The 14,612-nt window shown below is 38.8% G+C and overlaps 1 protein-coding gene across 1 annotated transcript in view; it reads right to left on the bottom strand.

Annotated features, from left to right (window-relative positions):
• HEPACAM2 (HEPACAM family member 2) overlaps positions 1-13,413 on the bottom strand; it is a 107,089-nt gene extending 93,676 nt beyond the window's left edge. The window contains exon 1 of the mRNA XM_063450683.1: positions 13,248-13,413. Within this exon, the coding sequence (XP_063306753.1) occupies positions 13,248-13,311 (64 nt within the window). The 5' untranslated portion in view covers positions 13,312-13,413. The remainder of the gene's footprint in view (positions 1-13,247) is intronic.
• Between the last annotated feature and the right edge of the window lie 1,199 nt (positions 13,414-14,612).

The following is a 14,612-nucleotide window of genomic DNA, read 5'->3' as shown; positions in this document are numbered from 1 at the left end:
TCCAGTTCATGGCTGTTAACATGGACACAGATGATAAACTGGTGTATTTTTTTGTCTCCAGAAGCCTCTGATCAATCCTCTCCTACACAAGCGGCAGACTGGTTTTAGAAACCTCCCTAAGACTCCTCTACTTGATACGTTTGATGGAAAGCCTCAGAGTTGGAGCTCCAAGAAGTACTGAATAGTGATGTCGCGAACATAAAATTTTCCGTTCGCGAACGGCGAACGCGAACTTCCGCAAATGTTCGTGAACGGGCAAACCCGGCGAGCCGCCATAGACTTCAATAGGCAGGCAAATTTTAAAACCCACAGGGACTCTTTCTGCCCACAATAGTGATGGAAAAGTTGTTTCAAGGGGACTAACACCTGGACTGTGGCATGCCGGAGGGGGTTCCATGGCAAAACTCCCATGTTAAATTACATAGTTGATGCAGAGTCTGGTTTTAATCCATAAAGGGCATAAATCACCTAACATTCCTAAATTGTTTGGAATAACGTGCTTTAAAACATCAGGTATGATGTTGTATCGATCAGGTAGTGTAAGGGTTACGCCCGCTTCACAGTGACAGACCAAACTCCCTGTTTAACACACCGCAAACAGTCCATTTGCACAAGGTTGGATACCAAGCTAGCCATGTCCCGTTCCTTGTCCTCACTGATGTCATTGAAGGTCTCTTCCTCCACCCAGCCACGTACAACACCAAGGGTCCCCGAAAGGTGACAACAAGCCCCCTGTATTTTTTTTTCAATGTACACTACTGTTACACCAGATATGAGTTGCACTGGTGTGACACTGTGCCCTGGCAGGCCCTGAAACGCACACGTGTGAAGAAAACTGACTGCTATTATTTCACAGTCAAATTTCTAGTTTTTTTTTTTTTTAATGTTCACTACTGTTACACCAGATATGAGTTGCACTGGTGTGACACTGTGCCCTGGCAGGCCCTGAAACGCACACGTGTGAAGGAAACTGACTGCTATATACAGTCAAAAACGTTTTCTTTTTTTAAATGCAAGCTATTGTGCCCCCAAAACGTTCGTGTGTGGGGGTGCTGGAATGACGTGGGCCAATGGGCGCCTGAATCAACTTTTGACTCCCACTGCCCCTTTAAGACGAGCTTGTGACTCGAGCCGTGCTCCTAGTGCCAGGCGGGCCACGTGACCGATCACTGCTGTCAGTGCACGCGGCTAAATCAGAAGAGGAGATCAAGCCGCATGCGCATCGTGTGGAGGCAGGAGTGATCCAGCCACGCGCAGCTCAAGCTTAGGAGCCAGGTCGGTCCCAGGATAAGGTAAATACAGCCACAACCACTTATCCCAATCACACACCTTTCCTAACGTCCTATCCCATTAAAAGCATATTACCGCGTATTTAATAAAACAGATAGATCCCCTACTTCATCCAGGTTACCGATCGATGGTTCGATATTCTGAGCCCTCTCTGATTTACTGTACACGACTATTTGATATTCCCACAAATTTTATATAGCATTTTATGTTTGTTTGAGACCACCTTAAAAATATTGGATATCGCCATTTTTATTTCACTTTACGTCCGTTACCAGAGCCTGCATTACTATTATTCAAGTGTTATACTATCATCTATAATGAAGCCTGTTTCTTTAACTTAAAAAAGAAAAAAGTGCAACTGTCTCTCATGCCAGGACACTGTATACGAATGTTTGAACGCATTAAGCTAGTAGATGCTGTTGTGGCGCTACCAGCCTGTATGTTATTTCTGTGTTGCACACTAAAATAAAGAATTAAAAAAAAAAAAAATATTGGATATCGCTAAAAATCATGATCACTATATACTTTCTCTACAAACCTCTAAAACGAACCAAACTACTCATCCATCCGCTATACCACTTTATCCCACCTAGAACTAGTGCCCAGTTAAAATACTTGACTCTTACTTACCCACACTCAGTCATGCCACACACATTTCACCACTACTCTCACTGAATCCCTCTGACTGCGGCTAAATTCATCTTCTACATCAGAACACTACTCCTAAGATTGGGTTGTATCCATGTCTCGGGTCTTTCATTTAGAATAGGGGCAGCTTCGGTCTCCTTCAACACTGACACTCCAGTGCATATTATTCAAGGATTGGGCAGATGGAAATCCTCAGTCTACAACCGATATATTCCTCATCCCGAGAAAGAAATGAGGAAAGCTTTTAAAAGTTTGGCTTTGTAAATTTGATGCAATAAGTGTGTTTTTCTTTAATACCTTTTCACCCTCTTTGCATGAAGCCGATTTACATATATTACTAATATGTTTCTGAACATATATATTATATTATTCACTCACTCACTCTCTGGGCCGGCCTAAGACATCATGCTGCCTAGGTCCAACGATAAATGACTATGGGGGATAATGTATAATAAACACAGGTTACTGGCTATGGGAGGGATAATGTATAATAAACACAGACAACTGGCTATGGGGGATAATGTATAATAAACACAGGTTACTGGCTATGGGGGGATAATGTATAATAAACACAGGTTAATGGCTATGGAGGGATAATGTATAATAAACACAGGTTACTGGCTATGGGAGGATAATGTATAATAAACACATGTTACTGTTTATGGGGGGATAATGTCTAATAAACACAGGTTACTGGCTATGGGGAGGATAATGTATAATAAACACAGGTTGCTGGCTATGGGGGGGATAATGTATAATAAACACAGGTTACTGGTTGTGGGGGGATAATGTATAATAAACACAGGTTGCTGGTTGTGGGGGGATAATGCATAATAAACACAGGTTACTGGTTATGGGGGAGATAATGTATAATAAGCACAGGTTACTGGCTATGGGGGATAATGTATAATAAACACAGGTTAGTGGCTATGGGGGATAATGTATGATAAACACAGGTTACTGGCTATGGGGGGGGATAATGTATAATAAACACAGGTTACTGGCTATGGAGGATAATGTATAATAAACAAAAGAAAATTAAAAAATTAAAAAAATGCAGCTTCAGAATTCATCTAAATTGTATGCTGTCTAGGAGGTGGGAGGGTCTGGGAGGGAGGGTCTGCTGCTGATTGGCTGGAATGTGTCTGCTGACTGTGAGGTACAGGGTCAAAGTTTACTCAATGATGATGAATAGGGGGCGGACCGAACATCGCATATGTTCGCCATTCGTGGCGAACGCGAACAAGCTATGTTCGCCAGGAACTATTCGCCAGCGAACCGTTCGGGACATCACTGCTACTGAATGCTTCAATTGATCATTTGAATTATTATTTTAGTTCAGTTTATTAATTTCATGAGCAGGAAACAACAAAAATACAGGGTGCGCTAGGTGGAATGGGAGGTAATAAAAAGACAAGTCTCTGAAAATACACAAGAGGTTCTTGGGTAGGTCTTCTTAGGTTCTTGATGAGGTCCTCAGTGGTTGATATGAAAAACAAAATTAGACAAAAAGGAAGACCAATGGTGCAAAACCGTTAAGGATAGTGTCACGGACAACACAGAAGATAAAAATGCCAACTCACAATTAGTAGAGCTATGCCCAGCTCTAGGTAAAACAGCATACAGTGGTATTTGAAACTCCCCACATGTTGGATATAGCTGGACAATAGGTGATTCTTCAATACTTTGTACAACGACTCAAATGCGTGACAGCATATAAAAAAACATAATGGAAAAAAGCGGACCAATGGTACAATAACGTATGACACCTGCAGCTACAGACAAACACTGAAGTCCTGAGAGTGCTAACGTACAGTAAAAAGAGCTATAACCAGCTCTGAGTAAAACAGCATACAGTGGTATTTAAACTCCCCACTTGTAGGATATCCTTCTGGTGATGTATGGAGTGCAGGATTTATGAAAGACAAAAGCACAAAAGAGGGCCCATAGTGTTCTCAGTGAATAAAATAGTGCAAAAGGTAAAAATGAAACGTACTTACAATAAATAGAGCAGCCACACTGCTCTATGAACCAGGCGTCAGTGGAATAATCCCCACCTAAGGATTTCTTTGTAGTACTGGATCTTTAAAACAGTATAAAACAGCCAGGATAAAAGTTGCAAAAAATAAAAATAGAAATAAAAGGTAATAAAAATCTTTCTCTTTTTCTGTCAAATAAAAGGTAATTTTTAATAGTCTATAAGCACTATACAAGGGTTTGTAACCATTTTAAGTATTCATTTATGTAAAACAATCATTCTGTATCTTTTATGTTTATTTTGTATATGTGTACATGTCATGTGATCGTTTTTTGGGCGAAACGCGTTATTATTAAAGTATTTTTAGACTACCTATATTCTTATGGTCAGTCCTTCTATTTTTATTTTTTGCTACTTTTATCCTGGCTGTTTTCTACTGTTTTAAAGATCCAGTACTACAAAGAAATCCTTAGGTGGGGATTATTCCACTCACGCCTGGTTCATAGAGCAGTGTGGCTGCTCTATTTATTGTAAGTACATTTCATTTTTACCTTTTGCACTATTTTATTCACTGAGAACACTATGGGCCCTCTTTTGTGCTTTTGTCTTTCATAAATCCTGCACTCCATACATCACCAGAAGGATATCCTACAAGTGGGGAGTTTAAATACCACTGTATGCTGTTTTACTCAGAGCTGGTTATAGCTCTTTTTATTGTAAGTTAGCACTCTCAGGACTTCAGTGTTTGTCTGTAGCTGCAGGTGTCATACGTTATTGTACCATTGGTCCGCTTTTTTCCTTTATGTTTTTTATATGCTGACACGCATTTGAGTCGTTGTACAAAGTATTGAAGAATCACCTATTGTCCAGCTATATCCAACATGTGGGGAGTTTCAAATACCACTGTATGCTGTTTTACCTAGAGCTGGGCATAGCTCTACTGATTGTGAGTTGGCATTTTTCTCTTCTGTGTTGTCCGTGACACTATCCTTAACGGTTGTGCACTATTGGTCTTCCTTTTTGTCTAATTTTGTTTTTCATATCAACCACTCAGGACCTCATCAAGAACCTAAGAAGACCTACCCAAGACCCCCTTGTGTATTTTCAGAGACTTGTCTTTTTATTACCTCCCATTCCACCTAGCGCACCCTGTATTTTTTTTTTGTTTCCTGCTCCCAGATTTATTGAAGGGTGTGAGGGTTGCCCTTCCCCTCAGGTGTGCAGCTCCTTTCACCTCTGTGATCAGTACTGTAGCGCTGTTCCATCCCAAATTCTATTTCTCTTTGTTATTAATTTCATGAAACTACGTAATTCTCAAAAAAGTTATAATTTAGGCCTTTTGTACTGGGGTAAGTAGTGAACGAATATCTCCTTAAGTGATTGTATGAATACTTTATCATTTCTCTTTATGGTAAAGAATATACTCTAAACACTATGACCACCTCCACCTCCAGCAGCATCATTAACCAGCTAGGAACTAAAGTTCCGGCTTAGCTAATATGAATTCTGTGCATATTGGGTGTCTGTTGTCCGCACACTGAGCATGCGCGAGACAGACAGCTAATGGCACCAAAGTCCTCTTTTCACCAAAGGATGATTGGGCTGCAGGGAGAACTTGGCGTTAGATAGAATGTAAGTTTATGCTTTACTGCTTTCTTTTTTGATTTGGAGGTAATGGTCACTCTAATGACTCAAAAACATTGTTTTTATAGCGCAATGGTTTTTGGTTGGAGTAACACTTTACGGAGATAAAAAAAAAGCTGAATGTATGATGCCAATTGTATACCGTGTTCTATACTTGAGAAAGTCCCTTTGATCACACTCTCTAGCAATGAAACAGTTAATCTTCCCTCTTCCCAAACCCCAACAAAATATTTCATGTAAAACTTTCCTCTCCTATAATCAGCATGATAATTAATCATGCGTGGGAAACACTGTCAGGGTTTTCAATTTAGCCCTTGTCATTATTATATGTCTGCTACATTCTTTCCTATATGTTAATTCTACAGTAACACCAGCCATCACTGGAGTGTATTGTATAAAAACCAACAGCTGAAAATAATATTGACATTCAACAGTGTGTTTACCCAGTCTTTTGTGCTTCCCTGTTTACTTTTATCTGGGAGCCCTTTATCAGAATTACACATCTTGACAAAGCCTGGGACACACCTAGGGTTGCCAGATCCTCCACACTTTGCTGGATACACATGACCTGCACCTATTGATGAGCAGCACATGAAAGGTGCTGGCCTGTAGAATGTAGAATTGATTAAGGTAGGAAAAAGAAGCGATTAATCAGCACTAAATCCTGCAGCATATGGGTTCTACATACAGCAACGTGCATGTGCTGCCCATCAACATGAAGAAATGATGTGTGTTCAGGAAGACGTGGTGGATTGGACACTGGCTGAGAACATTAGCGGATTGCTAATCTGTTAAACCCTGCACCACCAGGTTTAGTTTAGAGCTGATAGCTTCCTGTTAGAGAGGATGCTGGGAATGTAAGCATGAGGTTTGATTACTGACATTGGTGGGGAACCAGGAGACTACAGCACATTGCAGTCGTTTTGGTACTTGGGGTGTTTCTTTAAAGGGTTACTCCAATCCTTTTTGGGTGATCTTTATTTGCATAAATTACTCTATTGGCCACTATTATTTAGGTCCCCCAGTAAAACACTGCCTTCCACGCCCCTACATGACATTAGCCAGGGTCTCACGTGGACCAATTACAGGCTTCTCACAAAGGTGGAAGCCCTGCTGCCATTGGTTGTCACATAACAGCAACTGACCACTAGGGCAGGTGGTGCCGTCAGGTTGCGCCACAAAAGGGATGGACTGATAGAAAAGGTAAGTGTTTCTAAGTGTGCCAGTATTTGTGTGTCAGTATATGCATATGTGTCAGTGTATGCATCTGTGCATGTCTGTCAGTGTTTGTGTGTGTCAGTGTAGGAATATGTGCATACCTGTCAGTGTTTGTTTGTGTCAGTGTATTTGTTTGTGTCTGTGTATGGATTTGTGCATATGTGTTAGTATATGCATCTGTGCAAAGTGTCAGTATTTGTGTGTGTCAGTGTATGTATCTATGTATGTTTGTCAGTGTTTATGTGTGTTGGTGTATGGATTTGTGCATATGTGTCAGTATATGTATCTATGCATATATGTTAGTGTTTGTGTGTGTCAGAGTATGCATCTGTACATGTGGATCTGTGTGTGGATCTTGCATGTATGTTAGTATGTGTCAAAGTAACTATATATGCATGTTAATCTGTGTGTGTGTCTCTCGTAGTGTATCTGTGTGAATATATGTATGTGTGCATGTGTGTGGCAGTGTATTTGTGTTTCTGTGTATGACAATGTGCCCCTATATGTGTTTGTGCCAGTGCATTTGCATGCATTCACCAATATTACACACAAACCCACTGCACAATTAAATGCCAGCACTGTACACAAAATAGCCCTGCATTCAAATACCAACAATAAACACAAACAGACCCCCTGCATTCAAGCATCAGCAATATACAAATAAACAAACATTGACACAAATATACTCCATACAAAATCTACATACAAAACACATTTACATTCACAGATACTGCAACATACAAATAGAGCTCTGCAGGGATGGGTAAATAGTAGATCTATAGCTGGCAAAGCATCATGGGATTTGTACAGTACTTATTGACCGCCTCTGCTTTCACCGGGGCTGTGAGGTTCCTAGTTATGACCCTGATATTATATAGTTGATAAATATATATAATATTTAAATATAGATTTTTTTTTTTTTACTTGATCTATGAACTAAATGGCAGAAAATGGCGCCTATCAGTGTACTGCAAAATATAAACATAACATTTAAATGATATTTATTTATATAATTTACAAATCAGGAGCCTTTCATTTTGACTTTGATTTCATGGATAACGGTAGCACTTTATGGGATCTGTAGTTTATGATGAGTGGAAGTGCTCAATAAAATAAAAACAGCCATACCATGAATAGTTTTCGTTAATTCACAATCCAGTTTACAGTTCTCGGTTTGGGGTGTGTACACATCTGACATTCTGCATGAGAGCAGAGTCATCTCTAATCCTGCAAACATGTACAGCTGTACCGCTCAATGTATTGCTGAAACACACGTGCACGGCCTGCTTTGGTTGGCTGAGAATCATGAGACTTTCAGTCTAGGCCCATGACATAACCTCCTCCCTAGCCCTAGTGGTGGCAATGCTTTATTACAATGTGCTAGCATTGCATTGCTGCCATGTTCTTAGAATTGCAGAGACATTTCAGAATTGAAACATTTACAACTTGCTACTACTAGATGCTCTTACAAGCAATGAAAGAAATAATCAGATCTGATTTCTGCCTCAAATTAAAGTGTTAGGTTGCAGAGCAGACCAAACAGAGTCAGACACATATTAACAGATTGAAAGAGGAAATCGTAGGAATATGAGAAGTATTTATAGAGGGAAAAAAAAAAACCAGAAGTGACAACTCACTGGATCAAGCATGTTAATCAGAAAATATGTTTCAAGAATTTCCACTTTAACAGATATATTTGAACATCTTGCATAATGATACAGATTGGCAGACCCACAAACTGTACTAAAATGGACTTTACATAGAGAAGTAGTTGATTTATGGAACTGATTCCAGGCAGATAAGGCAGAGGTGAATGCACCCGTGTGTCTGCACTTTTATGGATCTGTACAGTGTTAATTTTGGCGGCAAATTTACATTTTCTTTTAGTCATAGTCTTTTGACTAAAAAGCCATTTTGGTTGTATTTTAGTCATCTGAATTGTTTTAGATTTAGTCGATTAACCCCTTAAGGACACATGACATGTGTGACATGTCATGATTCCCTTTTATTCCAGATGTTTGGTCCTTAAGGGGTTAAATCTCCAGTAGATATTAGTCGACAGAAAATGGACTTAGTTAAAGCCTCTTTCTGTTTCTTTTTGCCCCTTCCCTGGGCAATGTGTATCTCTTTGTGTCCTCCCAGCCCCTCTGGGTGTCTCTCTCCCAAGCCCTGGTCTGTCTCTTTTGCCCCTTCCACAGACCCTCTGTGCAGTGTTCATTTTGGCGGCAAATTTCAATTTAGTTTTAGTCTTAGTCTTTTGACTAAAAAGCCCTCTTAGTTTTAGTCGTATTTTATTCATCATAATTGTTTGAGATTTAATCTAGTTTTAGTCAACTAAATCTCGAAAATTTGACTAAAATTTGACTAAAAAATAGTCTTTATTTACACTTTAAGGCTTTTATTATTGAGCTGACAGAGGAGCAAAAAGGCTGGTTTTATATGCATTATTCTAATAAATGTGATCATTTTTACATCACACTCATCCCAAGAGATCTAAAAGAATCTGCATTGTACTTAGCCCTTAAAACCTTGAAGAACAACCCTAACTTGTACATACATTATGTCAAACCAAGATCATCTCTACACTCTGTAGTATAGATTTACAAACATTTAAATGATTTCATGTATATCTGTGTTCTAGTTTATTAGAGCCTTCTCTTTTAGGAATGCAAACCTCTGATGTAAAGGTACAATCTACGCCTACAATCAAAGCAACACCAAAACACACTCATATTGACAGACAACACTAACAGCAAGTTTAGGCTAAAATAAAGTCTTTTGTGCTTTGTTTTGGTTTTGTGGACAAGCAGGGAGGGCCAGCCAGACAATTATATTTATTTAAAACACAAAGATTCACTTTGCAGAATGCATGTTTTATTCTAAATTGTGACAAACATTTGTATTTTGTGTAAACATATCTCTGAACATTTAGACATAGGGGCCGTGCTTACCACAGTTATAAAGTCCAGCCTTCTAATGGATATTTTTAATACAAAATCCATAATAAATATATCAAAGGTTCATACTCCAATGCTCTTAATACTTTTATTCACTATAGTGAGAATGGTCAGGCATTCAAAGCATATTCAAAGTGAAATTGTAATTTTAGGCCACAATAGCTAAATTGAACAATATCTCCAAGTACGGTAAGCCATATTTCAGTTCAGCTGAAAATTCAATTGAATAACCCTGAAAAAATGCCTGAGGCCTGTCCAAAGCTCTGTAAACCTGACAATCTGAAAATAAAACACATAATGGTCTGGATTGACAAGGTTAACATCTGCAACAACAAAATTATATTTTTTATTTTATTTTCAATAAATACAGAAAGTGTCACACATTTGAATGCGTTACATTATGATAAGCCTATTATTAATGTGTTAAAGACGGTGGAGGGAGAGTCTAGCATGTGTCATATGTGCTCTCATTGGCCTATTTATATATAATGACAATAATGTGATTAATCTAACTCAATTCAGGTGTTTATTCACTAATATGAATTGTAGCAAGTTAAACAGTGAGTTAAAATAGCTGATTTAAAAAAAAAAAGTTTTCACCTCAGCTATAGCCATGGTTTATCTACTATAATTTACATTTTGCAACTCTTTTTTCACATCACACAAACTGGTGTTTAGTGAATTAAGCCCTAAGTGTCTTAAAGGGACACTATAGTCACCCAGACCACTTCAGCTCAATTAAGTTGTCTGGGTGCCAGGTCCCTCAGGTTTTAACCCTTCAGATGTAAACATAACATTTACATTTGGGGTTAATCCAGCCTCTAGTGGTTGTCTTCCGGACAGTCACTAGAGGCGCATCTGCGACACTGGAGGCGAATTTCGCCTCCATCGCACAGAGCGTCCATAGAAAAGCATTGAGAAATGCTTTTCTATAGACACTTTGAAAGCACACGCGGCATTTGCCGCGCATGTGCATTCGGCTCCAGTGATGTCGGACGGGGGAGCTGACGTCGGACGGGGAGGAGAGATCACCAGCGCCGAGGGAGCCCGGCGCTGGATTAAGGTAAGTGGCTGAAGGGGTTTTAACCCCTTCAGCACCACGGGAGGGGGACCCTGAGTGTGGGGACACCCTCACGGCACTATAGTGTCAGGAAAACCGCTTTGTTTTCCTGACACTATAGTGATCCTTTAAAGGTAATTGAGTGGTTCCTGATTTTTTACTTGACCTGCAGCAGGACAAAGAAACAATTCTATTGGTTATCTTATCCTTCATCACATTGCAATCCATCTCCAAATTCAAATAATGCGCTTATTAACTCTGTGGCAGACAGTGTCCGATGCCATTTTCACACAATTACACCTCATGAAGTGGTACTATGGAATATTTTTGTTAATGATTAGAGTGTTGGTACTGTACCACTTGCATGGCAGAGAAAGGGTTAATATTACAACTGTTTTGTATCACCTGTCTTCACTTACTATTTTTCTATTCTAATTTGATTATTCTTATTAATCATCTAGTTTATTTAACCCCTTAAAGACCAAACTTATTGAATAAAAGGGAATAATGACATGTCACACATGTCATGTGTCCTTAAGGGGTTAAAGGATAATTTTCAATATTATGTTCACCTATCCCTATGTTTAACAAATGTACTTTTGAGGTTTGAATACAAAAATTACATGTAGAAATTCAAACCTCTTCTTTATCCTGTAACTGGGCGCTTCTATCTTAGCTCCCTGTCAATCATTTTTTATCAACGCTATACGTTTCACCTGGCAGTTAGCTTAGTCCAAACATACAAAGTAAAGGGGAAATTAAACAATGTTTCTAATTCTCCTCCGCATTTGCCTTGACTTCTCTGAAATGTCTTATCTGAACTGGAATGTGATGTTGCTTGCTAAATTTGTAATGGAAATTTAAAATAAAATTGAGCATCTCATGAAAAAAGATTAACACAACTTATAGCTGATTTTCAATGTTTTTATCAATGGTGTTAAATTCCTGAAATGTGTCAGTTCCCCTTTAACACCCTGCACTCTGATATGCTTTAAAATTAATTCAGCTACGTGTGAGCAATATGAAGTGGTAATTCAGTTCCCTTGCAATTTTCCGTCAGCTAGATATTCTGGTGCATAAGAATTCTTATGACCTTGTTTATTCAAATCTTGTGCTATAAACCCTCAATACTAAAGTGGGTGAATAACTAGCATAAAAGAAAAACAATACAAAAGTACTTGGATACATTTTAAAAGGACACAATTTCAAAGAATCATATATGCAACAGGTAAAAAATGAAAAGGTTTTCCCAAGCCCTATGACAACTTAACAGATTTGAAGTGGTTATGGTGCTTGGAATCTGTATGTGCGCTACAAAACACTGTACATACTTAGTTTAATCCCTCTGCTGCCAGACGTGTAACTCCACCTCAGGCAGTGCCATTGGGGTGTCATTGTCCAGCACGGAACTAGAGTTCTGGGCTGGCTAATGTCAATTCTGTGCATATTCCTATGCTCAGCATTGCATTCATTGGCTCAGAGAGGTCAGTTGACCAATTAATGGCAAGCAGAATCGATTTCTGACTTCTGCAGCTCTGCAGTAGAAGGATGTCGTCACTGGCCATAGAGGACCCACTGCGCCCTGTGTGGACCAAGGTAAAAGGGCAAACTGTTGCAAAATGGTTTGAACCATTACCGGGAAACAGGGCCAGCGTACTCCTGGCACCATAACCACTACAGCAGGCTGGTTATGACGCTTTGAATAATCTTTCAAGTATGCATTCATATATGTATGTAAAATAAACATTTGTATCCTATGCTATATGTGAAAGTATACTGAATGCATACATATAAGCACACACATTGCGTAAAGTGCATTAACAAAAAAAATTTAAATTTAAAATAAACACTTACACTAAACAAAAGCTATGAATGAGACAAGACAATGAAATACTGGCTATATTTAAAGATTCATAAGGCATATGCTTATCATGGATTCAGACAGACTGTTAATTAATGCATAAGCTAACATAAAATAAATATGTACCTATAATATAAGTGTATAATAATCTTAAAAGTATAACAGACCAAACTATATTTAAATGCAACGAGACAATATTAACATAATGCTGGTAGCAAAGTACAAACTCTTCATAGCAAACATTAGACAAAGAATACTACTATGCATGAATTATGTTGGGACAGATACAAGTTAATCTCTAATTAAGACTAGAATTATTTATATGCATAAAACACTGCACTAGCAAAACAAAAATGTCTATAGAACTCACAATAAACAGTAAACTAAAACAGCACATATCTAACTTTACTATTAAAAAAAAAGTTATAGAAATTTTAAAAGAAAAAAGGACTGTCATTAAGGTTTCAATACAGTTTTGAGAATACAGTATCCCTACATTCACATGGAACAGATACATTGCAGTCAGCTTTGATGAGTTTTTGTGAAAAAGCACAGAAACTTGTATTTTTTAAAACATGACACAATGCTTACCCAATAGCAGTAAATAGATGTTGTATTTCAGAAAGTAATATATGGTACTATAGTTGAGCTCCATTGATGCATTCTGTCCAATGCAAATATCACTGAGTTCCAAGTCAGTGCTGAGAGCAGCTGCTGGCTTATTTGCTAGACAAATCACTTGTGAGCTACCAGCATCTAGCCAGCCTCTTGCCTTGGGTAATTTGAATATATGTGAAAGAGGGATCGAATCCTGTTCTCAGTCCGTATTCACAGACAACCTATAATAATTATTTTCAGGTAGGGTCCTGGAATAAACCAGCCCACTGTGGACAGAGGCTGAATCAACTGAGACTTTCAAGGTTTGACACACACTGGAGTTCTGCATCGCTGTTCATATAAATACTGAAATATCTTCTTAGCAAGTTTGCAACTCTGCATTCTTGTGTTGTTTCCAAACCAGTAATAAGGTAACAAAAAAGCATTGAGCATTTTAGCATCTAGGTAAAGGTTTAGAAAACAACTCAAGGGGCTGTGTTCACTAAACAGCTACAGTTTGTGAATTGAAAACAGAATGGTAAAAGTTAAGTCAAAAAGAGATGATTTGGATCAATTCTAAACTCCAGTAAAGTATAGCTTGTGTTAGACTGATTTGTTTACAAATTATCAGGGTTATTCACTAAAGTGAAAATTCCAAGTGGGTTGAAAATTAATTTCCTAATTTAAAGGACCACTATAGTGCCAGGAAAACATACTCGTTTTCCTGGCACTATAGTGCCCTGAGGGTGCCCCCACCCTCAGGGTCCCACTCCCGTGGTGCTGAAGGGGGAAGAAGGGGTTATTCCCTTACCTTTTTTCCAGCGCCGGGCTCCCTCGGCGATGGGACTCTCCTCCCTCTTCTTCCATCATTGGCTGAATGCGCATGCGCGGCAAGAGCCGCGCGCGCATTCAGCCAGTCCACAGGAAAGCATTCTCAATGCTTTCCTATGGACGCTGGCATCTTCTCACTGTGAAAATCACAGTGAGAAGCGCGGAAGCGCCTCTAGCGGCTGTCAATGAAACTGCTATGTTTACAGCAAAAAGGGTTAACCCTAGCTGGACCTGGCACCCAGACCACTTCATTAAGCTGAAGTGGTCTGGGTGCCTTTAGTGGTCCTTTAAGACCAACGCAGCCATATTGGAAACATAGCTGGATTAAAGTTTTTTTTCCAGTTCTGCTATTTTGCCGTTAAATTTAAAATTCACTTTGAATTCTCACTTTACTGAATAACTCTGCTAATCTCCAACTTCCTGCAATTCGGTGTTTAGTAAATAAAGAATTCAGAAGTGACTGATGTAATACATATTTTCTTATATATGATTTATTTTCTTTGAACTGGTAGATTACAAATCCACTAA

Source organism: Pelobates fuscus, chromosome 4, assembly GCF_036172605.1.
Source record: "Pelobates fuscus isolate aPelFus1 chromosome 4, aPelFus1.pri, whole genome shotgun sequence".
Taxonomy (NCBI): Eukaryota; Metazoa; Chordata; class Amphibia; order Anura; family Pelobatidae; genus Pelobates; species Pelobates fuscus.
Note: the sequence above shows the minus strand (reverse complement) of the source record. Positions and strands in the feature narration are given on the sequence as shown.